The sequence below is a fragment of the Dendropsophus ebraccatus genome, chromosome 10 (assembly GCF_027789765.1).
Source record: "Dendropsophus ebraccatus isolate aDenEbr1 chromosome 10, aDenEbr1.pat, whole genome shotgun sequence".
NCBI lineage: Eukaryota > Metazoa > Chordata > Amphibia > Anura > Hylidae > Dendropsophus > Dendropsophus ebraccatus.
The window spans coordinates 38,975,861-38,999,211 of record NC_091463.1 but is presented as its reverse complement, the minus strand read 5'-3'; the positions used below and the strand labels follow the sequence as shown (position 1 = coordinate 38,999,211).

At 43.7% G+C, this 23,351-nt stretch overlaps 1 protein-coding gene across 1 annotated transcript in view; it reads right to left on the bottom strand.

Annotated features, from left to right (window-relative positions):
* The window catches only part of NALF2 (NALCN channel auxiliary factor 2), a 162,777-nt gene extending 160,084 nt beyond the window's left edge, over window positions 1-2,693 (bottom strand). The window contains exon 1 of the mRNA XM_069985925.1: window positions 1,530-2,693. Within this exon, the coding sequence (XP_069842026.1) occupies window positions 1,530-2,339 (810 nt within the window). The 5' untranslated portion in view covers window positions 2,340-2,693. The remainder of the gene's footprint in view (window positions 1-1,529) is intronic.
* Between the last annotated feature and the right edge of the window lie 20,658 nt (window positions 2,694-23,351).

The following is a 23,351-nucleotide window of genomic DNA, read 5'->3' as shown; positions in this document are numbered from 1 at the left end:
GTATGGTGGGCAGTGTTGAGCCCATGAGGTGCAATGCAGTGTGCAAACTACAATACCAAAAGACTGTATAGTCAGCTCTTCCACATTATTACATTACATCCAAATCAAGCAGGGCTCAAGCCAATCAGGAACAAGAATAATTCCCCATGGTTACACAATAAAGGAATTTGTCCAGGGTTACACATAGCCAGCGCTCCTCCCACTGCTGCGTCAGGATATGTAGTGCAGTGTGCACATCTTAAAGGAACAACCTAGAAAGAGTTTTTTGTATCAGGGTTCATGGTGGGAATATTTCATAGAAAATACTAAGTATAAATGGAATGTTTAAATGCTTGTTAAAGAAGTGTTACTTTCTTTCTACACGAGAAGATCTAATATTTTTCAAAAATTGCTACTGAAACGGCGTTAGCATTGTCTCAGGACTAGTACCTGGAACAAGATTGGCCACAGATGTGTATACCTAAAAGCCGCCTATCTTATAGTCATGTACTTAGTGCAATAAGTGCTCACTGGCTTTTCTATACGTCACATATAAATCACATTAGCATAGATTAGGTTAGTAACAGTACTGGAGTGTCATATATTCTCCATTGGTCTACCTGATAGAGGAACTTCTAAGAAAGTTTAAGACAAACAAAAACATAGGGGATAAAAACCTGCTTAGGAGTCTGTACATTTTATTTTTGTTACTATTAAGTATACTAGTATAAGATATATTAGTATAAGGCAAATTAGTATAAGGCAAGTCACTAACCCTATTGGCTACTGGGCCCCATTACAGTGTAATGAAGCAATGTAAGAATTCTGTTAATAGTCCTGATAATATTTGTGTGTATAATAAGGATAATATGATTTGTTAGTGTTTAGGTATCTTTTTCTTTTTTATTTATCTAACCAGTCTATATTGGACAGTGTTAGGGCATGCTGGGAGTTGTAGCCTCAGTTGTGGCCACAGGTTACACACCACTAACCTATACTGTAAGCTATTATCGTAATAAAATGGACATATTCACTAAGCAATATATGTATATGTGATATTAAAGTAATAAAGTAACGGTGGATTGATGTTATTAGTTTTTGTTTGTTTGTTTGTTTTTTACTTTTTCTTGTAGTACACACTCCCTATATTGTGATCACATGTATTAAACCACCAGAGGTTATAAGACTCACTGATTTCATTTTCTCCTGAATATAGCTAACTAAGTTTAGCTAACTACAACACTCACAACACATATCCAGAACCGATGCATGACTCAAAAGTGGAAACAATTTTCTTCCATGATACTGTGCAAAAATAAGCAATTTCTCCTTAAAACTTAACCAATTTCCAATGATTGCCAGTTTGTAGATGTATGCCATAAGAGCAAATAGATAGGTAATGGTAATAATATTTTGATGGAAGATTTTCTACAAGCATCCTCTAAAGTAGCCGATTATTGATACACTTTAGAGTACACTTCAACCTCTGACAGCATCTGACAGCCTGGTATGACCCATAGTAATAGAGGGTTTAGGGAGCTTTTCCTTACCTTGCAGTCCCCTACGCAGGATCGGACAGAGTACTCCCCAGATTGCAGGTACTTCTCTAAGACAAAGTCAAACTCCTCGTATTTTTCCTGAGCGTGTTGATCCAGTCTCTGGTAAGCTTGGATACAGTTGCTGCACACCTCATCGTCAGTGACAGCAGAGGAGGCTGCAGGTGTCCCCATGAAGTCCTCCATCAGGTTCTCCAGGCTGCAGTTCAGGCTGTCCGGGTTAGACATGCCCAGCAGCAGGTCCAGGATGGTGTAAGTATCACAAAAAGACAGAGTGAAATTGTTAAAATAAGCCTTCAAAAAGTTCCTCTTTTGGTTGTAGGAAGTCGAGGAAGGGGTGTAGGATCTTGAAGAAGAGGAGGAGGTTTGGGGAGAGGAGGGGGCAACAGACCCCCGATGTCTTTGCAAATGCAATTTGGTGCAGGCAGTATCCAGGTGAGAGGTCCTGGCACCAGTGCAATGCGGACTATGAGCAGCAGATTTGGTCGAATTGCTTAGGAAGTTGTCCCAGCACCCCCTGCCCTCCCCTGGGAAGCTCTGGAGGGACAGCAAGCTGGAGTTGGCCTGCTCCCCCCTGCTCGGCTGGTGGCTGTAGGAGAAGTTGCCTCTTGCTTTGGCCCCTGCAGAGACCAACCAGAGGTGATTAGACAGCAGGACGGTGAAGAACAAGAGAGAGGCTAGGGACAAGCGCCATCTCTGAGCCCTCTCGGAGTCGGCGCACGGTTTGTCGCTGTGTCGGGGTTCCCAGCAGATCTTTAAGACGGCCTCATCTTCCCTTGGATACATCCAAGCCCCCCTGATCATATTTTAGGGGGTGGGAGAATTCGGCGGCCGGGTGCTCTCAGTCTCTCCCCACCCCCTATGTTTGTGGTGGGCTCCCTACCACCAGCACAATGTCACCTGCCTCTAGTGAGGGGGCCTGCAGAGAGGGGCATCATCAGGAAGGTTGGGGAGGGGGATGGGTGGACGACCAGATGAGAGAAGGGTAAATGGTGATAATAGTAGAATATTGATGATGTGATGGAGCAATGACAGGTGGATAGATAAGGGATAAAGGAATGTGGATGAAGGGATGGGAGCTCCCCTCCCCTACCCGCCCCTGCCCGGGTCACTCAGTAACAGGCCATTGCAGTAAATATTGGGAAAGCCAAGCAAGAAAAAAAGAACCCCCCTCCCTCTGTAAAGATTCACCCCTGGGGCACAGTACATCAAGGAGAAGTCCACAGGGGATGCAAGGGGCAACCCATGCAGATCCCCCCACCCTCCCCCCTATGGACCTAAAGCAGAGCCAGGTAAGAGCATCCCCCTGTGACTAGCACCTGCTGCCCATCCTGCCTGCTGATCCCGGGCTGCTTGTGCTCCTCCGCTCTTTGGAAGGTGGCTGTGCCCTCCTTATTGTTTTCTCTTCCTCTTCTGATGCGCACTGTTCTTCTGCTCCCTGGGCATCCTGCTGCTAGGACTGACTATTCCCATGCCTTCTCTTCCTCGCCGTGCACCCAGGCCCAGATCACCCAGCTGGGGCTCCTCTTATTTCTATTTAATCTGTCGCCATCTTCAGCTGTGCAGAGAACACCTTGAGAAATTGATCAGAGAGGCGCAGGCACGTCAAGGCGCAGCCCCGTGCACACGGACGAGCAATGCCTCCCCTGCCTTATGCAACTGTGCTTTTTTTTTTATTATAAAAGCCACCCCCCTCCTCCTTATTGCCGACACTCCACCCCTTCCTTCCCCCTCCTCTCCTTTCATTCACTATGTGCAGCTTCTCATTCATCTTCTCTTCCATTCAGCTTCTTGTGTTCTAGCAGCCCTCTCCCCCTAATAACGGATGAGTCAGCCTTTACCACAACCCGGACTCTTAGCCTTTTGCCCTAGGAGCTTGCGCTTGCAACCCGTGCTTGTGTTCGTATGCCATATACTGTAAATGACACCTAAGCCGTCAGAGAACCTTGATCACTCTTAATAATAATAATAATAATAATAATAATAATAATAATAATAATAATAATAATAATAATAATAATAATAAAACTATCATTTGTGTAGAAATCACTAGACATAAACCTGAATGTGAAGTAGAGTTGTTGCCTATTCCTGGTTGCCATAGTTTGATACCTACCAAATCTTAGCTGCTATGTGTGCAATAGAATAGAAATTGTCACAACATATAGGAAAACTTGGCGACACAATGTTCCAATAACATCTGGATGTATGGACCTGTGAAAAGTTGATCTGACATATGGATGGTTTGCAACAAGGATTGCACTAAGCTTTCCTGTCCCAGAAGGTCCTGGATGATGCTAGTCTGCTCCTGCCATATTGACTGATGCCTCACATGTCAATCAAGGTGACTGATGGGTCAGACTTATTGAAGGCTGACTAGACAGGAAAGGAAAAAAGAGGTAGACAGAGGACAGCGCCTCGTGTAATCTTGATATGTAGAAAGTGTATAAATGGATATACTAACAGACTCTCACCTTCTCACCCCACGTGCTTGATGCATATCAGTGCTCAGAGGGGGAGTTTTTGCTTTAGAAAAGGGCTGCAGAACGAGCTAGAGGGAAAAGAAAGTTATTGGGATGCTCAGAAAAAAATGCATACAAAGATGATGGGTTTCAGAAATGATTCCTCCCTTCCTCACATCAGTAGGCATATACATCCAGTAGCAAGATCAACGTCAAGTTTAAATCCAGTTAAAAATGGCCCAGGACGTGTGGGATGCTCTATGGTAAAACAATTATATGTGTATATAAAGTGAGAATGTAACAAAAACAAGAAACAGAATTGCATTAGAGATAGTAGCAGGACCAAGAGCAGCATCAGGCAGATATAGCATCAATAAATGAGCATTTTAAGGTGTTTTATAAAGCAAATCCACATACAGCAGTAGGGATGTTCAAAAGGGGCGTGAAGACTTCTATCAGTGCTGCTCAGTGTAGAGATGCTGCTGCTGCTGCTGAGCCTGGTCATGTGACTGGCCAGAACCAATAGAGAGCTGGGGGTGTGTAAACCAACAGGCTGAGTGGAAGCTACATAGAATCAGCACTGGAGCCAGATAGAGGTAATACTGTATATTGCAATGGAATATATATATATATATATATATATATATATATATATATATACACAGCAACATTTATACACTAAGCAGAATTGATAGAAATCTTTAGGGACCAGCTGATGTGAACAGCACGCCTCTTTTGAACATTACTACTGCTGTATGGAGATTTTCCTATCTTACAGTACACCATGTAGGAAGTCTTCTCGTGCCATCGTCTCCAATTTATTGATCTCTTGATATAAAGGGATTTGCTAAACACTAAACATTAAAAATTCAGTATACAGTAGTGCCTTGGATTACAAGCATAATTCGTTCCTGGACCATGCTTGTAATCCAAATCCACTCTTAAACCAAAGCAAATTTTCCCATAAGAAATCATAGAAATGCAGACAATTGGTTCCACACCCCAAAAATAATGATTTATTATTCTAAATAACATGTAAAACAAATAAAACAAACATTCAGAAACAGCAGAATATGTGATATTATAAGTTACTGTACAGTAATGGAGAGGATGGGAAACACAAGGGGCAAACAGAGACTGCAGGGACCATGAAGGAATGAGCAGGACAGATGTGGACACATAAATGCAGAACTCTCTGTTGGGGAGAGGGGGGTTACATCTATGGAGAGATTACCTCCAAAGTCCTGTCCTCTGATGTAAGCCCCAGCCTGAAGTGGATCTGCTATGATGTGGAAGGTGAGGGAGACTTCCTGGGTCAGAGTGCAGTGCTGTAGACCCCGCTATGCAGGCCATGTCCCTCCTCTACTCGTGCTCCCACCCACTACAGGGAGCTCTTAAACCAAAGCAATGCTCTGAAACCAAGTCACAATTTTGAAAAACTGTGAGCTCTTAAACCAAAACGCTCTTAAACCAAGTTACTCTTTATCTAAGATACCACTGTATATGTTTCTGTAGCTGATCATTTAAAATGAAGCTATTCCACTCACCACCTCTAGATGACGCTGTCTTGTTTGCTTCCAACATACCGTATTGCTTTTTTAATCATGAATTCTTGGTGGTGCATTGACTGGTCTTTGCCTGGTTTACGACCAAATACTAGTACTGTATGTACTATATAGTCACTAACGTCACACTTCAGGGTTTATAACTATTGTACATGTTACATTCGGTCACATATAATCAACTTTCTGGAGGAATGAGCATATTCATAAAGCAGCACTGATTATAAAGGGCCATCTTACAATCTGTCTGTTACTAATTCAGTTAAGGAATGCTGGATTCAGCAAATCCCCAGAATAAAATTGCTTCTTACATATAATAGTTTTTATTCAAGAACATAGAAACGGGAGAAAAACACCTTTTAAAGACCAGCAAAAGAAGCAAAGGATCTAAGGAGCTGTCCTCACCAGAGGTGCTGAATCTCCCCTCAGATGTCCCTGTACTATTCACTGCACTGTACTGTACTGAGTTCACAGTCTCAGTAGCAGACATAGAACACACAAAGGGAAGAATCCAGAGCTCTAAAAGCAATTGTCATCTCTTGCAGAAAATTCTGAGAATTTCTTTCCTGGACATGTACCTTCCTGGGTTGTCAGCTGATCACATCCAAAAAGTGGATTTGGACAACTTAGATTAAATATATGGCCAGCTTAAGGGTCAGTTCACACTGAGGAATTAGCGCTGAAATTCCAAGTGGAATTCCTGTTGCAGACACAATTCCACCTGCTACAGCACCTCAATGTAAAGTATTGGGTGCCTCCACTCTCCGTGGCTCTCCGCTCAAAGAATTAACATGTCAATTCTCTGAGCGAAGAGCCGCAGAGAGCAGAGGCGCCCTATACTTTAATTTGAGGAACTAAGTCAGGCGGAATTCCAAGCAGAGTCTGCTATGAGGATTCTGCTTGGAATTTCAGCGCTGATTCCTCAGTGTAAACTGACCCTAACACATTGCAAAGGAAAATTGGCGTTATTGCTGATAGCAACCAATCAGCTTCCATTACTCATTTCCTAGAGGCCCTTTGTAGAATAAAACCTGAAAACTGAGTGGTTGTGATTGACATTTACCCTCTTTTTATTGTTTTTACTAAAAGCTGAAAGCAGGATAAAAATTATAAAAAAAAAAAACCAGGAAAAAATGTATTTGCTATGTCTCTTGGGCAGTTGCTAATTTTTGTATTGGCAGGTCTAAACTGTATTAGCAAATACTTCAGAAGAGAAGGATTTAGGGGTAGTGATTTCTGACCAGGCGATAAGGAAACCAAATCATATGCTGGGCTGTATAGCTAGAGGTATAACCAGTAGGAAGAGGGAGATTGTGATCCCGCTGTATAGAGCTCTGGTGAGACCACATTTGGAATACTGTGTCCGGTTCTAGAGACCTCCAAATATTGGTAAAACAGAATGGATCCAAAGACGGACTACACAAATGGTGGAAAGTCTTAAATGTAAAACATCAGAATTACATCTGTATAGTCTACAGAAAAGAAGGAAAAGTTAGGACATGTGTAAAACTAAGCACAAGAACAGGGGGACACAATCTGGGGTTAGTTGGGAGAAAGATCAGAAGCAATGTGAGAAAATATTATTCTACTGAAACTTCCAGCGATATATATATATATATATATATATATATATATATATTCTAAGATAATAATAAAGGATATAATATAAGAGGGATCAGGTGGTCTTTTTCAGTCGACAATCATGTTTCAGTGTCCTCTGCTAGTATTGCTGCATTGGCGTCATGTAGATTGTTCACATGAAGCTGCAGACAAACACTGGCCTCGCTGGTTTCATGTCATACATGCAGTAAGAGACTGCGGAGGCCAGTGATCAGCTGCAGTGTCATGTGAACAATGTACATGACGCCAATGCATCAATCCATTGTGTGGGACATAGGAGGTGACTACAGAGGTAAGTAAAGGCTTTCTTTCTTTGCTGTAATGGAAAACCCCTTCAATTAATCCCACCCTTAGGGCCCTTTTACACAAAAAGATTATCTGACAGATTATCTGCCAAAGATTTGAAGCCAAAACCAGGAACAGACTATAAACAGAGATCAGGTCATCCATGAAAGGCTGGGATTTCTCCTCTTTTCAAATCCAGTCCTGGCTTTGGCTTCAAATCTTTGGCAGATAATCTGTCAGATAATCTTTCTGTGTAAAAGAGCCCTTAGAATATGGGCACAGTTATTACCTCAATCTGAGGAGCTGTCCAGTAAGTGAAGTGCTGAAGCTTCAAAACTAAGAAAGGTTCTGCTAATAACACATTTTCTCTATTGGTTGGTGTATGGTTTCTACTATTGGTTAGTGTATGGTTTCTATAGTGATCTGGGGGTCAGTAATTTTTTTGGGCTTCAGTCAAACCCAGCAAGTAGCTGTCAAGAATAATACAATTCAGATAAAATAGATTTAGGTTTGTTTGCTTCAGTGAGAGAGACAAGGAACTGAGACGCAACTAGTGAAGTCTTGGCTACAGCTGTACCTGCATATACTGTATAATGCATTTTATATATAGCATTGTGTAACGTCTCCAGCATTTCCTTTATAGAACGTTAATAGGAAGTGACAGGTTGGAAAACATGTACACTTGGCTTGATTATACCAGTAATGTGAGATGCTTAGACCTGAAGAAGAGACATGATTAACACAGGAGTCAAGAATAGTTTTCTTTTTATAGACTTTAAAATGGTATTTCAGTAATAACATACTATCACCTAACCATTGGGTAAGTGATTACAGCTAGATTAGTGGGGGTCTGACTGCTGGAACCCTCACTGATTGCCAAAACTGAGTTTCTGTAACCACCTCCCCGCCCCCCATTAATTTAAAAAGAGCAGCAGGTGCACATACCCACTGCCATCTCATTCAAAGTCTCTAGGACTGACCAATGAATAGATTATAATATTTAATTACCGGAATACCTCCTCTAGCTCATTAAAGTCTGACTGTTGTTATAACGTTCACAATCTAAATTAACAGTAGATGTCATATAAAGTAAGTTTGCAATATACATTCAGGCTATGTTCACACGTAGTAAGAGAACGGCCAGTCTCTGAAAAGATGATCTTTATGGCCGCAGAGTTCTGATGTGGAGCCGCTCGCTCCATTGTGTGCACTGACAGGGTTTTCTGCGGCTGCTATTCAATGAATAGCAAAACTGACATGCCGGCCGGGATTTCTAGGCAGCAATGATGCACATATTTCTTTATAAATCACGGCCGTTGTGCACCGGCCATGGTTTTACGAAAATATACATTGTGTGAACATAGCCTCATTATTATTTTTTATCATGCTGTAAAACAAAGCTATACTCACTTGTATCCAGGTCCAGTCTCCTGAAGGCAGATCTTTATCTCATGCATCCATCAATCACATGACTGTCTTCTCGGTGAACATGCAAATAACCTGGGAAACACAGGACTTCCTGAGTCAGAACACAGAAAGTGCTGTGTTTTCCATGATAACCAAAAAAAAATAAAAAAAAATAATGTACATTGCAACCTTGCTTTATATCACATATATTGTTGTTTTAGGTTTTGAAATTTTAAAGTCAACTTTAAAATAAGCAAAGGGTACCAGTCTAACATAAAAACCCTGTACTCCTCTACTTCCAATCTCCTGCTGGTGCCATACTGGCAGTGCTGGTCCCTGCTGTCAGTGTTCACTCTTCACTTTCCCAATACTCAGACATGCCTGTCCAGCTATTTAGGGACTCATTGCTCATTAAGGTGAATCATTGCTGTGGTTACTGATTGGCTGAACAGTCATTTCCTGTGAGTCAGAATGGAGAAAAGCACTGACAGCAGGAGTGGCACCAGCAAAAAGCAAAATGTTGCTGCCCATGGTGAGACTAACAATTCATTCCATACTTGTTATTATCTGTTCAGTCTCCTTCTCCCAGTTCTCAGAAATCTGTGTGTGAGCTTTTTTCTCTGTCACCCCCTTTCCTTCTCAGACAGCTGTTATACACAAGTCCCTGGCAGGCTTTATCTGTAACATTGTATCTTCCTTGTAATACTGGATGGATTAATCACAGTGAGTTCATTAACAACTTCACCTCAAAATAACCCTCCCAGCATTACAAAGAAGCTACAATGTTGCAGATAAAGCCTGCCAGGGACTTGTTTACATAAGCTGTCTCAGAAGGGAGGGGGGAGGAGGCAGAGATGAAGAGAAAAGCTCATACAGATTTTTTTTTGTTTCTACAGCAAAGATCAGAACTGGGGGGAGGAGACTGAATAGATAACAACAAGTATTGAATGAATTGTTATTCTCAACATGGGCAGCAAAATGAAAAGTTATGTTTGAGTGGAATACCCCTTTAAGCCTATCTACCAGAATGCCCATTTATGATACTGATGCATGCTCCTGTTTATTTGCACCAAAGCAAACTTGCCAATGCTTGTTTGTAGTCTGCTAAGGACAGGTAACAGATGTAGTTATATAAGAAAACTTTATTAGTAGTGAATCTTGTGCAAAGAAAATGGTAAGATGGACAGATTAGATGCCCCAAGCCCATCTGTAAATGAGTGCAAATATTGGTAGTTAAACCTTGTCCAGAAGACCTTGTATCAGAAACTAAGGTCACTGAACTATCAGTCCAAAGCTTCATTGGAACTGATTGGAACTGGAGAAGACTGGAGGAGGTGATCCGATTTTTGCATTACCGGTAAAGTATAATGGGTCTGCTAATTTCATCCTCTCTTCTGGCCCTTTTAATCATTTACTTGTTGAATTGTGCCTTCTCTCTATAGTGATCATCCTTTAGTAGAGGAATAATTTACACCAGTCACTAACCTCAAATATGTGCTGACTACTTAACATGCCTTACCAAGGGGGAGATTTATGAAAGGGTGTAAACTGCCCACAGCAACCAATCACAGCTCCTCTTTCATTTTACCAGAGCTGAAAGCTGAGCTGTGATTGGTTTCTGTGGGCAGTTTACACTAGGTGTATATTTATACCCTTTCATAAATCTCCCCCTAAGTCTTCTTTTTGGGATTCTCTCCACTCCTTCCTAGCCCAGCCTTCCCCTTTAGATGGAGCATTATGACAACCAATAATGACTAATCCAAACAACAGGTTCTGCAAACGCCGTTAAAGAAACTATAGAATGAAACAGCTTTACGTCCTCCACTGTTAACATATACTCACTAAGGGGGAGATTTTTCAAAGGGTGTAAAATTTTGGTGTAAACTGCCCACAGCAACCAATCATAGCTCATTTTCAAGCTCTGGTGAAAGGAAAGAGGAGCTGTGATTGGTTGCTGTAGGCAGTTTACATCAGTCTAAATTTTACACCCTTTGATAAATCTCCCCCTAAGAGTACTATGTGATAATCCACCTTCCCAAAGAGATTCTGCAGCAGTTGGAGTTTAATACATTGACGCAGCTGCTGCAGATCTACTGCAGATCTACTGCTTAAGGTCCCCAGCCGCATAGCTCCTAGTTGTTTTCTAATAGTCTGAGAATTTATAGTGGGAATACAGGGAAAATACAGGGAAAATACAGGGAATACAATGTTTTAGGTTAGCAAGCAGTTGATGATGTAAAGGCTCTAGAATTCAATTAATGTGAAGGGTTAATGGTAGTAACTGCTGCTGATATCACTTGGGTTTTCTGTGTGCTTGTTTCTTTGCCAAACATATAAATCACACCGCACCATTATCAACACTTCCAAACAAGTACAGAATGCATGGGAACAAAAGTCAGATTACACAATGAATGAGGAGTGCCTGTCCTGAGCTAAATGGATCAGTAGAAATATATCTATGTATATGAAACCATCCTTTCCTAGTGGTCAGATGAACCAGAGGTAGGGATTGTTCTCATTTTTTACATCTTATTTCTGAAACCAGAAAGTGTGGGCAAGGTCATTGTATTTTGTGGTGTAGATCTTATGACACTTAAAGGGAATCTGTCACTAGCTTTATTCCACCTTAAATGACCGAAATGCTGAATAGATCAGTACATTACTTACATAATTCTGTTCAGTTGTTCTTTTAATATGCAAGAGAAGGAGATTCTTGACGCACCCCTCCCCCGCCCTTCAGCTGCTGATTGACAATTTGACTGCCTATACACAACATAGATAGATAACTGCCAATCAGCAGCTAAAAGTTTTCTGCTTCTCATGAATATTGAGGACTACTGGGCTCATGCACATAATGGAGAAGACTACTTTTTGTGAATGTTATTTAGAAAGATATCTCTGGATCAGCTGCACAGAACAATGTAAGTGATACATCATTCTGTTCAGTTTCTCTGTCACAAGTTTATGCTACCTTTAGATAGGACAGTAACTTGTAAGTAAGTAAATGTATGGGTCTTTCTTACAGTTCACACACATGATTTATTTGTACTTATAGTACCACAACCAGACTCTTACAGGCTACGACTCATTATTGTACCATCACAGCCATGATGGACCCAGTGGCGCAGTTAAGTGTCTATCTCAGGGAGGCCAACTCATACAGTATCTGCAGGTCCCCAACCCAGATAATGTACAGTATGCTATAACTTCTAATAAGTTCTGCACAGGCTTTGCAGAACACATAAGTGATGACAGTACAGTGACACCTAGTGACGACCATAGGTGATGTCTTCTTGTAGTCATTTACTTTCAATTATCTGTTATCCAATGCAGACCAGTCATGACTCTTTACAGGACTTGCAGTCAAGACATTTTTGACTCTTCTCTTTTTCAGCACCCTTCCACCTATTCTCCACTCTGTACTTCTGTCCTGCTGTCCCTTTAATAGTACAGTACCTTCCTTCTGCTTTTCCCAGTACTTTGCCTGCCGTTGCCCCTGATGGTAACAATGTACTTCTTTGTGCCCTGTACAGTAATAGTGCCCACATGCCATAATAATGCCCCTTAAAGGGGAACCCCAGATAAGGAAAACTTGTTTTCTATTAAAAGTACATTAAAAGTTATATAGATGTGTCTATACAAAGTATTATCATATCTGTACGGTTCTGCCACACTGGTAGCTAATAGAAATCCAGAAAGTGAAAAAAAGGCCTCTGTGCCAATCCCCATTGTCTCCTGCTCCCACTGCTCTCCCACCTTAGGAGACAAATCTTCCATGCCTCTGTCTCACATTGTGCGTGTTTGCTGAGATCGGACTGATGATGCAGACAGGGGGCAGAACGTGATGTCACAGGAGGCTTGGCTGCATCCTACAATCCCCTGAGTGATTCACCATCTCTGACCGACCAGAAGCAGGTGTTGCACTGATTTAGCTGATTGTGCAGAAGTGTGCAGTGAAATTAGGGCTGTGTTTACACATGTTGGAGTGTCATTGCAGTACTGCAGCGTGTTCGCAAAAATGATGCAGTAACAGAAGTAAATGATGCTAGAGGATCAGAGCCTTATTGTGGGGCTCAACTTCAAAGATAAAAGATGCTTGATCATAATATGTGCGTGGAAATGAAAAGAAAAAAAATTCCAAAAGTTCTTTACTTTATTCCAATATCAGCGTTACAGGTAGAAAATACAGCGTGCTGTGTGGTGTTACAGGTAGAGAATACAGCATGCTGTGTGATGTTACAGGTAGAGAATACAGTGTGCTGTGTGGTGTTACAGGTAGAGAATACAGCATGCTGTGTGGTGTTACAGGTAGAGAATACAGCGTGCTGTGTGGTGCTACAGGTAGAGAATATAGCGCGCTGTGTGGTGTTACAGGTAGAGAATACAGTGTGCTGTGTGGTGTTACAGGTAGAGAAAACAGCGTGCTGTGTGGTGTTACAGGTAGAAAATACAGCGTGCTGTGTGGTGTTACAGGTAGAGAATACAGCATGCTGTGTGAGTGGGACAACAATGAAATTATAAAGTAATGCAAATAATTCAGTAACACAATGAAACTGCAATGTGTGAACACAGCCTAGATGTTCTGCAATAGATTTGGGCAGGAAAAGTGCAGGGTGGGGGACTGTGATGAACAGCTGAGGGAAAGCATTGCATTCTGGAACCTGTAGTACTGTGTACAACTGCTCAACCAGGAAGTACAGAAACACAAAACAGAACAACCCCCCCCCCCCAAAAAAAAAATGTTTTGGTAGATAGACTGGAATAGATAGGTAAGTAATGCTTTATGCTTCTGCAGTAGTTTAATTTTTTTAACCTCTACCTGGAGTTCCCCTTTAACCTCTTAACGACATCGGCGCAAGTGTACGCCCCCGCAGGGTGGGCTTTAACGCAAACGGGTGTACACTTATGCCCGATGTTTCTCCGATCGCTGTGTGTTCACACACAGCGTTGGGGGAAGATGACCTGCTATAATGTATAGCAGGCTATCTCTGCTCGTCGGCACAGTGGTGATTAACCCCGCCCCCGTGCTGACGATCACTGCTATAGGCTGATCAATACAGATCAGCCGATAGCAGCTGAAAACAGCTTTCCGGGTCATCGGTGACCCGGAAAGCAATGGCGATTGCTCGGACAGCACCAATCGCCATCAGTGTCGTTGGGAAAGATGGCGCCGATGCGACCCCCACGATCCCTGTGGTAGGCCGGTCAGTACCGGCCGGCCCATCATGGCAATCAAACTGTTAAAAAACAGTGTTGCCGGGTTCTGCACCCCTCAGCTAGGTAGCTGAGGGGTGCAAAACAGGTGTGTGTGGTGTAGATGCACCATACTCACCTGATCCCTGCGTCCGGAGCGACGATCGGCGGTGCACGGCGTCTTCGGCGCGACTTCCGAGTTCCGTCAGGTTCCGTTGGAAGTCTTCGTAGATCTTTGGCTCTTCGGCATTTTTCGGAAGTCTTCGGCAGCTCCATTCTATTGCCCCCTAGAGGCTGATTAGTGAATATCATTCACTGATCAGTTGCTTTGAGTTAAAAAGATTTTTTAATATTTTTTTTCCAATTTTTTTTTTCCTTTTTGTGCGCCCCAATACCGCTGATCAGCAACTCCTTTTTTTAGCGTAGGGGCGTTTCCCCCCCTATATCCTACTGCCACTGTCTGCTGGTAAGTGCCGCACGTAAGTGCAGCATTTATCAGCAGCTCCTTTCTTGGCGTAGGTATTTTTTTCTTACTGTCAAAAAAAAAAAAACGTAAAAAGCACTACACTACACCACACTACATAAAATAAAGTTTAACACTACACTACATTACACATTTACATTTCCCATATACTAGTCCCCATATAAAAATGGCCCCCAGGGTGTTTTCTGCATCGGAGGCATACGCTATTATTGCCTCCGACACCGAAACAGCCAGTGAGGATGAATGGGGGGGGGATCCTTTTTTCCTCCATTCATCCTCATCCTCATCATCCAGTGACGTGTCTGGGGGTAGCGTAGCGTACGCTGCCCCCCAGACACTTTTTTTCCGCCAGTACCGTCCCAATAAGAGATCACAGTATGGCGTGAAATTCTACAAACTCTGTGAGAGTACCTCAGGGTACACTTACAGATTTAGGGTATGAGCACACTGGAGAAGGAGATAAAAGAGAGAAGGAATAAAGAAGGATAACCCTTTGTGCATTCCGCAGCTGGCACCCGCCGGCGGACTGATGCGGGCGCGTGTCTCTGCCCGTGTCATAGACTCCATTCTATGCACGGGTGGATTCAGTCATCCATCCAAAGAATGAACACGTTCATTCTTTGGACAGAGGGCGGAATCCGCCCGTGCATAGAATGGAGTGTGACACGGGTGGAGACGCACGCCCACATCAGTCCTCCGATGGGTGCCAGCCGCGGAATGCACAAAGGGTTATCCTTCGCCATTCCGCAGTGTGCACGTACTGTTACAGTGTATGAAGGAAGGGACACCCGAATCCAGCCCCCAGTTGCCCCCCCCCCCCATCCTCGGAGTTAGTGGGAAGATCGTTCGGGAACTGATCTTCCCACTGCTGGATAAAGGTTACCACCCGTACGGAAATAACTTTTATACCAGCACCCCCTCTTCCGATCCCTCGCTGCCCGAGCTACTGTGGCTTGCGGCACGATCCGAACATATCAGAAGCAGTAATAGAGCCCTAATATTTAGCAGCCATGGAGCGGACCCAGCACTTCTGGATATGAAGGACCCCGTATCGCACCAGGACAACATTTTCCAGGTGACGTCCCGCAGACTGGAAAACAGGAGACCCCCAGAAGAAGTGCAGAGTGTGGCGTACACCATTTTCCAATGTGACGCCTGTCCTAATCACCCCGGCTTCTGCATACTGGATCGCTTCAAGGCGTACCACACGTCATTGGAGTTCCACATTTTCTAAATTCCTTCCCTTATTCCTATTTCAGGGGTCACGTTGATCCAGGGATTATTCTGATTGCCATTATGGAGTCAGGAAGGAATTTTTCCTCTGTGATGAGGCTACTGTTGTCTGCCTCACGGAGGGTTTTTTGCCTTCCTCTGGATCATCACAGGTTGAATTTGATGGACTCCTGTCCTTTTCAACCTTATAAACTAATAATTGGCCTAATACCCCCCAAATAAATTAAAATTGTCCCTTTTCCACACCTAAATAGGTATGGCCGCCATTCCCATTAGAGGATGCCATGATGCAATTACAAAGCCTCTGTGCGGCCAGGACAGTAGAAACCCCCCACAAGTGACCCCATTCTGAAAACTACACCCCATAAGGAATCTAAAAAGGGGGGCAGCCGGGATATGGCCCCCTGGTGACGCGCACATTTGTGCCGTGAAAATAAAAAAATGGCTTTTTTTTATTTTCACGGCACATGTTCTACATCACCAGTGGGGTCCATATTCTCACTGCACCCCTTGTTAGATTCCATATGGGGTTTAGTTTCCAAAATGGGGTCACTTGTGTGGGGTTTCTAATGTCCTGGCAGCACAGGTGCTTTGTAATTGCGACATGGCCTCCATCCTCCATTCCAGCCTCTAAATGGCGCTCTGTGCCACATTATGTCCACATGTGGGGTATTTTCGTATTCAGGGGAAATTACCCTACATGTTTTGCATTCGATTTATTTTTTAACCCCTTGTGGAAATTAAAAAAATCAAGGCTAGACCAACATTTAGTGTAAAAAATGTTAAATTTTTACACTAAATCATTGATCTTGTCTTGATTTTTTTCATTTTCACAAGGGGTTAAAAGATAAAAAAAACAAAAAATGTGTACAGCAATTTTCCATGAGTACGAAAATACCCCACATGTGGACATAAAGCGCCATGTGGGTGCAGGGCAAGCCTCCGAAGTGAAGGAGCACCATTTGGATTTTGGAGTCAGAATGGATGATGAACGCCATGTCGCATTTACAGAGCCGCTACCAAATCAGTGAAAACCCCCCACAAGTGACCCCATTCTGGAAACTACACCACTCAAGGAATCTAACAAGGGGTGCAGTGAGCATATCGACCCCTTGATGACGGCAACATTTGTACCGTGAATGTGAAAAAATGAAAGTTTTCCCTTTGATGTCACATTGTTCCACATTTGTGCCCGTCACCAGTGGGGTCCATATGCTCAGTGCACCCCTTGTTAGATTCCTTGAGGGGTGTAGTTTTTAGAATGGGGTAACTTGTGGGGGGTTTCCAGTGTCTTGACAGCACGAGGGCTCTGTAAATGCGACGTGGCCCTTGAAATCCATTCCAGTGAAATCCAGCTTCCAAAAGCCAATTGGCGCTCCTTCCCTTTGAAGGCTTGTCCAGCGCCCGCTTGGCACTTTATGTCCACATGTGGGGTATTTCCGTACTCGGGAGAAACTGCGCTACACGTTTGGTGTTTTTTTTTTCTTTTTTCCCCTTGTAAAAATGAAAAATGAAGGCTAAAACAACGTTTTAGTGTAAAAAATAGAATTTTTCCTTTTTTACACCACATTGTTCTGAAAATCTGTGAAGTACCTATGGGGTCCAAATGCTCACCGCACCCCTTGTTACATTCCTTGAGGGGTTTAGTTTTCTAAATGGTGTCCCTTTAGGGGTGTTTTTTATGTTTTGGCACCCCAGAGCCTCAGCCAACCTGAAGTGGTACAGTCAAAAATGACGAAAGATAACGGAGGCGTTGAAATTCACTAGGCGCTCCTTTATATCTGAGGCTTGTGGTTGCATCAAATAGCGCAACAGGGCCACATATGGGGTATTTCTATAAACTGAAGAAACGGGACAATCAATATTGGGGTGCATTTCTCTGGGAATAGGTTTACACACTTAGCTTTTATTTCTCTGACTCCCCTAAAGGGTTAAAAAAACTTTCTGGATGTGCTTTTGCAGAGTTTGGGTGTTGTAGTTTCTGAAATTGGGTGCTTTGTGGGGCTTTCTAACATACAGTCCCCTCAAATACACTTTGGGGCTATGTTTACACTACGTATATGTCCGGCCGCATATTTTCGCGGCCTGACATTTACATTTAAAACTCCAGCCGGGGATTTACGCAAGTTGCGGACGGCTACATACGGACCGCGAACATACGCCCATAGTCCACTTATGCTTTCCGAGCGCCCTACGTAGCGATCTGACAGCGGTATTTTACTTGGAAATCTTCGCCTAGCCCCGGACACCCCACAGAACCTTTTGGATCGGCAAAGTAAAGTGGAAAATTTAAGATATCGCCACTACGTACGGGACCGCATGTTACGCTACGGGCGTAAGTTACGGCATTTTCATCCTCAAACAATGGTCTGGTTCATTTTTACGGCGCCGCGTACGATCCGGGCGTAAGTTCATACATAGTGTGAACTGTGAAGCCGTACATCGTATACTTTCCATTGTATGCAAACTACGTAAATCTCTGTCCGCTTATTCACGGAACGCGCTACGTCCGGAGACTTATGTAGTGTGAACATAGCCACAAGGACAAGTGCCATGAAAAACTTTTTCCCAGTAATTGAACCACATTACAAAGTTATATAACTCTGTAATGTGCTTCAATCACCTATCTGCCTCCCTTCCCTGTCTTTTCCCCCCTCCACCCCCCACCAGGAAGTGTCCTAACTCACCCCCCATTGGCTGAACAACTGCAAGCCATCACTTGGACTGGGGAGGGGGGCTGCTGTAACAGGACCTAGAGCAGCCCTCCTGCTGATGACTCATCCTCACAAGAAGGAGCTGCCTGGTGACGGTGACGGCAGTAATCAGGTCTGTGTGAATTAGGACACTTCCTGGTGGGGGGTGGAGGGGGAAAAAGAAAGGGAAGGGAGGCAGATAGGTGATTGAAGCATATTACAGAGTTATATAACTTTGTAATGTGCTTCAATTACTGGGAAAAAGTTTTTCATGGCACTTGTCCTCTAAGGCTATGTTCACACTGCGTATGAGTCTGGCCGCATTTTGTACGCCCCCGTACATGTGCGGCTGAAACTACGGGCGCAGTACCAACCGCGAACATACACCCGTAGTACAGTTATGCTTCCCTAGCTTGATTCGAAGCGATCTGAAACAGGTCATTTACTTGGAAATCTTCGCCCAGTGCAATAAAACTCACAGAACCTTTTAGATCGAAAAATCAAGTTCAATTTGGCTGAAATAAGGACTTCGTACGGGACCGCATGGAAATCCACTGCCGTGAGTTGGAACATTTCCGTCCTCAAACAATGGTCTTGTTCATTTTTCACGGCGCCGCATACGATCCGGCCGTAAGCTCATACGTAGTGTGCATTGTGCGGACGTATATCGTATACTTTCCATTGTACGTAAACTACGTAAATCTCCGTCCGCTTATTCACGGAACGCGCTACGTCCGGAGACTTACGTAGTGTGTACATAGCCTCAAGGACAAGTGCCATGAAAAACTTTTTCCCAGTAATTGAACCACATTACAAAGTTATATAACTCTGTAATGTGCTTCAATCAACTATCTGCCTCCCTTCCCTGTCTTTTCCCCCCTCCACCCCCCACCAGGAAGTGTCCTAACTCACCTCCCATTGGCTGAACAACTGCAAGCCATCACTTGGACTGGGGAGGGGGGCTGCTGTAACAGGACCTAGAGCAGCCCTCCTGCTGATGACTCATCCTCACAGCTGCCTGGTGACGGTGACGGCAGTAATCAGGTCTGTGTGAGTTAGGACACTTCCTGGTGGGGGGAAAAAGAAAGGGAAGGGAGGCAGATAGGTGATTGAAGCATATTACAGAGTTATATAACTTTGTAATGTGCTTCAATTACTGGGAAAAAGGTTTTCATGGCACTTGTCCTTTAAGGCTATGTTCACACTGCGTATGAGTCTGGCCACATTTCGTACGCCGCCGTACATGTGCGGCTGAAACTACGGGCGCAGTACGAACCGCGAACATACGCCCGTAGTACAGTGTCTAAAAAAATGAAAGTTAGTTTAATAAATGCCGCCAACATAAAGTAGACATGTTGCTAATGCTATTTAATATATAATTTATGTGGCATAACCATTTTCTGTATAAGCAGAAAAGTTCCAAAGTTCCAAATTGTTTCACGTTATTTAGTTTTTTTTTAAATAAAGATTTGTTATAAGTATCGACTCCAATTTACCAGAAATGTGAAGTACAATATGTCACGAGAAAACAGTCGCAGAATCAGACGGATAGGTAAAAGCATTCCCAAGTTATTAATGAATAAATTGACACAGGTCATATTCATAAAATATGTCTCTGTCCTTAAGGCCATTCCAGGCTCTGTCCTTAAGGGGTTAATATTAGTGGGCTCATATGCTATTTCTGTAAATCCCAGAAAAATGGATTTAGCAAATGTAAGTTAAAATAATGTGAGCACAAACTTTGGGAGTGTCTTTGTGCATACAAAATAAATGTTGTGCTATGGGTATGTTTTGTGGGTACCCAATATTTTTTGTGTTAAAAAAATGCACTGTGAATAAACAGCGTCCCCATGACTGTATTATGGTATTGCTGCAGGAATATTGTGTATTTTCTGCAGTTAGTTTGGAGGTATATGTTAGGATGAGAGTGTGTGATCACCATCAACTTGGGTTTTGTAAAATCAGTTTCACATTTTTTTTTTTGTTAAACCTGCTATATGTTATTATACCAGGTGCTTTTATATATTTTGTTAGCCCAGTTAGGCCTGGTGTACAATACAATACAATTCCATTTCTTACAATAAGGAGTCTAATCACACAATATTGTATTTTGGTTGTGCTATGTGATTATTTTTTTTACACTTTATATTAATTCCAACAACACCTGTTAATACAAAATTACATCTTTATTAAAAATATCATATAACAACACATAAAACAGTAAGAAATGCAGTGACAAAAATGGTCATGTCCACAAATGCATCCTCTCTGTATAAGTAGTGTAGGTTTTTAAGGGGTCTGCATTACTTTTAGGGTCTAATCTGGAGCCAGGGCTGGGGTCTGAATTAATTTAAAGGGAACCTGTCACCGGGGACGCGGGCACAGAGCCCACCCGACCCCCCCCCCCCCCCCGGTGCAGCCCCCGGATACTGGAGCCGTCATTCTCTGTGCTTCGGGCGCTGATATCTTCGTCTCGGGACCATCTCCAGGAACGGGACTCATCGAAAAGGGTAAGTATCCGGGGGCTGCACCGGGGGGGGGGGGGGGTCGGACGGGACAGGAACCTGGAGGTTTGTATTAACTTTGGGCATCTAATATAAGATCTGCATGTTCTTAAGGGTAAAATCTGTGCTCTAAGTTGCAGTTTCATGCCCCCCTACCCTTATACTACTTTAATCTTGACTGTACCCCTGGGAGTAACTTGCCATAGCAGAGAGGCAGCCAGCCATCAGATCCTATAGAGAGAGAGGGGGGTTCAAGTGTATACAGCTTTCTGCTGCTGTGCACCATGGCTGCTGGAGCTGGGCAAAGATGGGCTGACAATCTGTTGGGCATTTGAAGCAGCTGGTATCTGACAGCAGTTGAGGGCCACTTACCACAAGTTTAATTTCTAGTGCACCCCTCACCCTAATCTATAGAGGAATATTCTGCAATCTCAAAATGTACCATTTAATGCACTGTCACTTCCTTTATGTAAAGTAATCTGGTATACTACCTGTCACGATCCCTGGTTCTGGATGATAGCCTACAAGGTCACACTGGACCCCCCTCCGTTAGCTGCCAACCAGAACCTCCTCAAATCTTGTCGCTGCCACCACACATCATATAAGGCTAACATGACACCTCACCTTAAACCCACCTAACACAACTACCACAGACTATACGCTATAGCCTTAACAGATTAACAACTCACCCTTGGTAACGCTCTTCCTAGGGTCATAAGATCGTTAGAACACAAGAAGGCTCTTAATAAAGTGAAATTTAATATAATAAAAAAACAGTGCGTACAACAAAAAGGTTATTTAAGAAAAATACCCGATAAAATACAGAGACATATATATACAGTAAAATACAGTTTTTAAAATAAAATGGAGAAAAAACAGACTGACGGTACACCATTGCCTCCCATCGCCTAGGCACCTTAACTTAAACGTATAACTCTAATTTTAACTTATCACAAAAACTCGTGACACCATTCCATCTTAAAATGCGTGGGGGTAGGCCACAGCTGTTTATTATTAAAACAATCATAAACCCTACTAACATGACGTAAGGGGTAGGACCCTGCTCTGACGCCTTCGTGGCGAGGTCACCGAATGCAGTGGGCATGTCCTCGTTGTTCTGCCGGGTGGCCTCGCCGTTCTCCTTCACCTCAGCAAGGTCCGTCCTCCGCGCCAGCTGTGACAAACAAACAACAGCATAAAACTAACATAGCAAGATAACAATCAAAAAACAAGGGGAGGGAGGGCGGGAACGCTACTTGTTCTCAGCCTGACACGCTGGTGTGTTGTCACGTGTTTCCTGCCCGTAGTATTTATACCCCTGCTAGAGATCCTGCCCCTTGTACTGCCCCTTCCTGTGACCTCAGCCCGTAGGCAAAGGAAGGCGTGCTACGCTCCCCGTCCCCTTCAGTCACAAGCAGTGCGTGCTTAAACAGCACTACTGCTCCAGACTGACGGTACACCATTGCCTCCCATCGCTTAGGCACCTTAACTTAAACGTATAACTCTAATTTTAACTTATCATAAAAACTTGTGACACCATTCCATCTTAAAATGCATGGGGGTAGGCCACAGCTGTTTATTATTAAAACCATCATAAACCCCACTAACATGACGTAAGGGGTAGGACCCTGCTCTGACACCTTCGTGGCGAGGTCACCGAATGCCAGGCCACCGCAGATGCGGTGGGCATATCCTCGTTGCTCTGCCGGGTGGCCTCGCCGCTCCTTCTCCTTCACCTCAACAAGGTCCGTCCCCCGCGCCATAGGTGCACTGTGTAACCCTACACTGTGCACCTACCCCCACTGGCCAAATTGAACAAAGCCTCTCTATAGCATCCTGCAGACCGGAAGAGAAGATATCTTGACCGATGCCATTTAAATGAACACCATCTTGGAGCATTAAACGGCAATTATCGCCCTCCAACTGCCAATGACGTATGACTATGCCGCCCCGGAATCTAACAAACCGTGATATGCGCGTGTTCAGTATACGACGCGCACGCTCAATGGCCCCTGGATTCCTGGCCCCATTCCATACTACTCTGGGAACCACTTCTGACCAAACTGTGATAGAATCAGTAAAAAGTTCGGACATTCTGATAAAGTCAGACTTCATGACAGAGATGAGCTCCGCTAGCCGCACAGAACAAAGGTCATTGCCTCCAGCGTGGACCACTAGCACAGCGGGGCCGCGCACTTGCTTACTAATGGCAATGACCTCCAACAACACCCTCAGCCAGCGCAGCCCACCTACGCCCCTCCAAGACACATTGGCTTGAGAAAATCCAAGATTTAAACCCCCCGGACGGCACGATGCTCGCTGCGCTGCTCTGTGCACGAACGAATGCCCAATTATCCACACCTCGGGGCGATG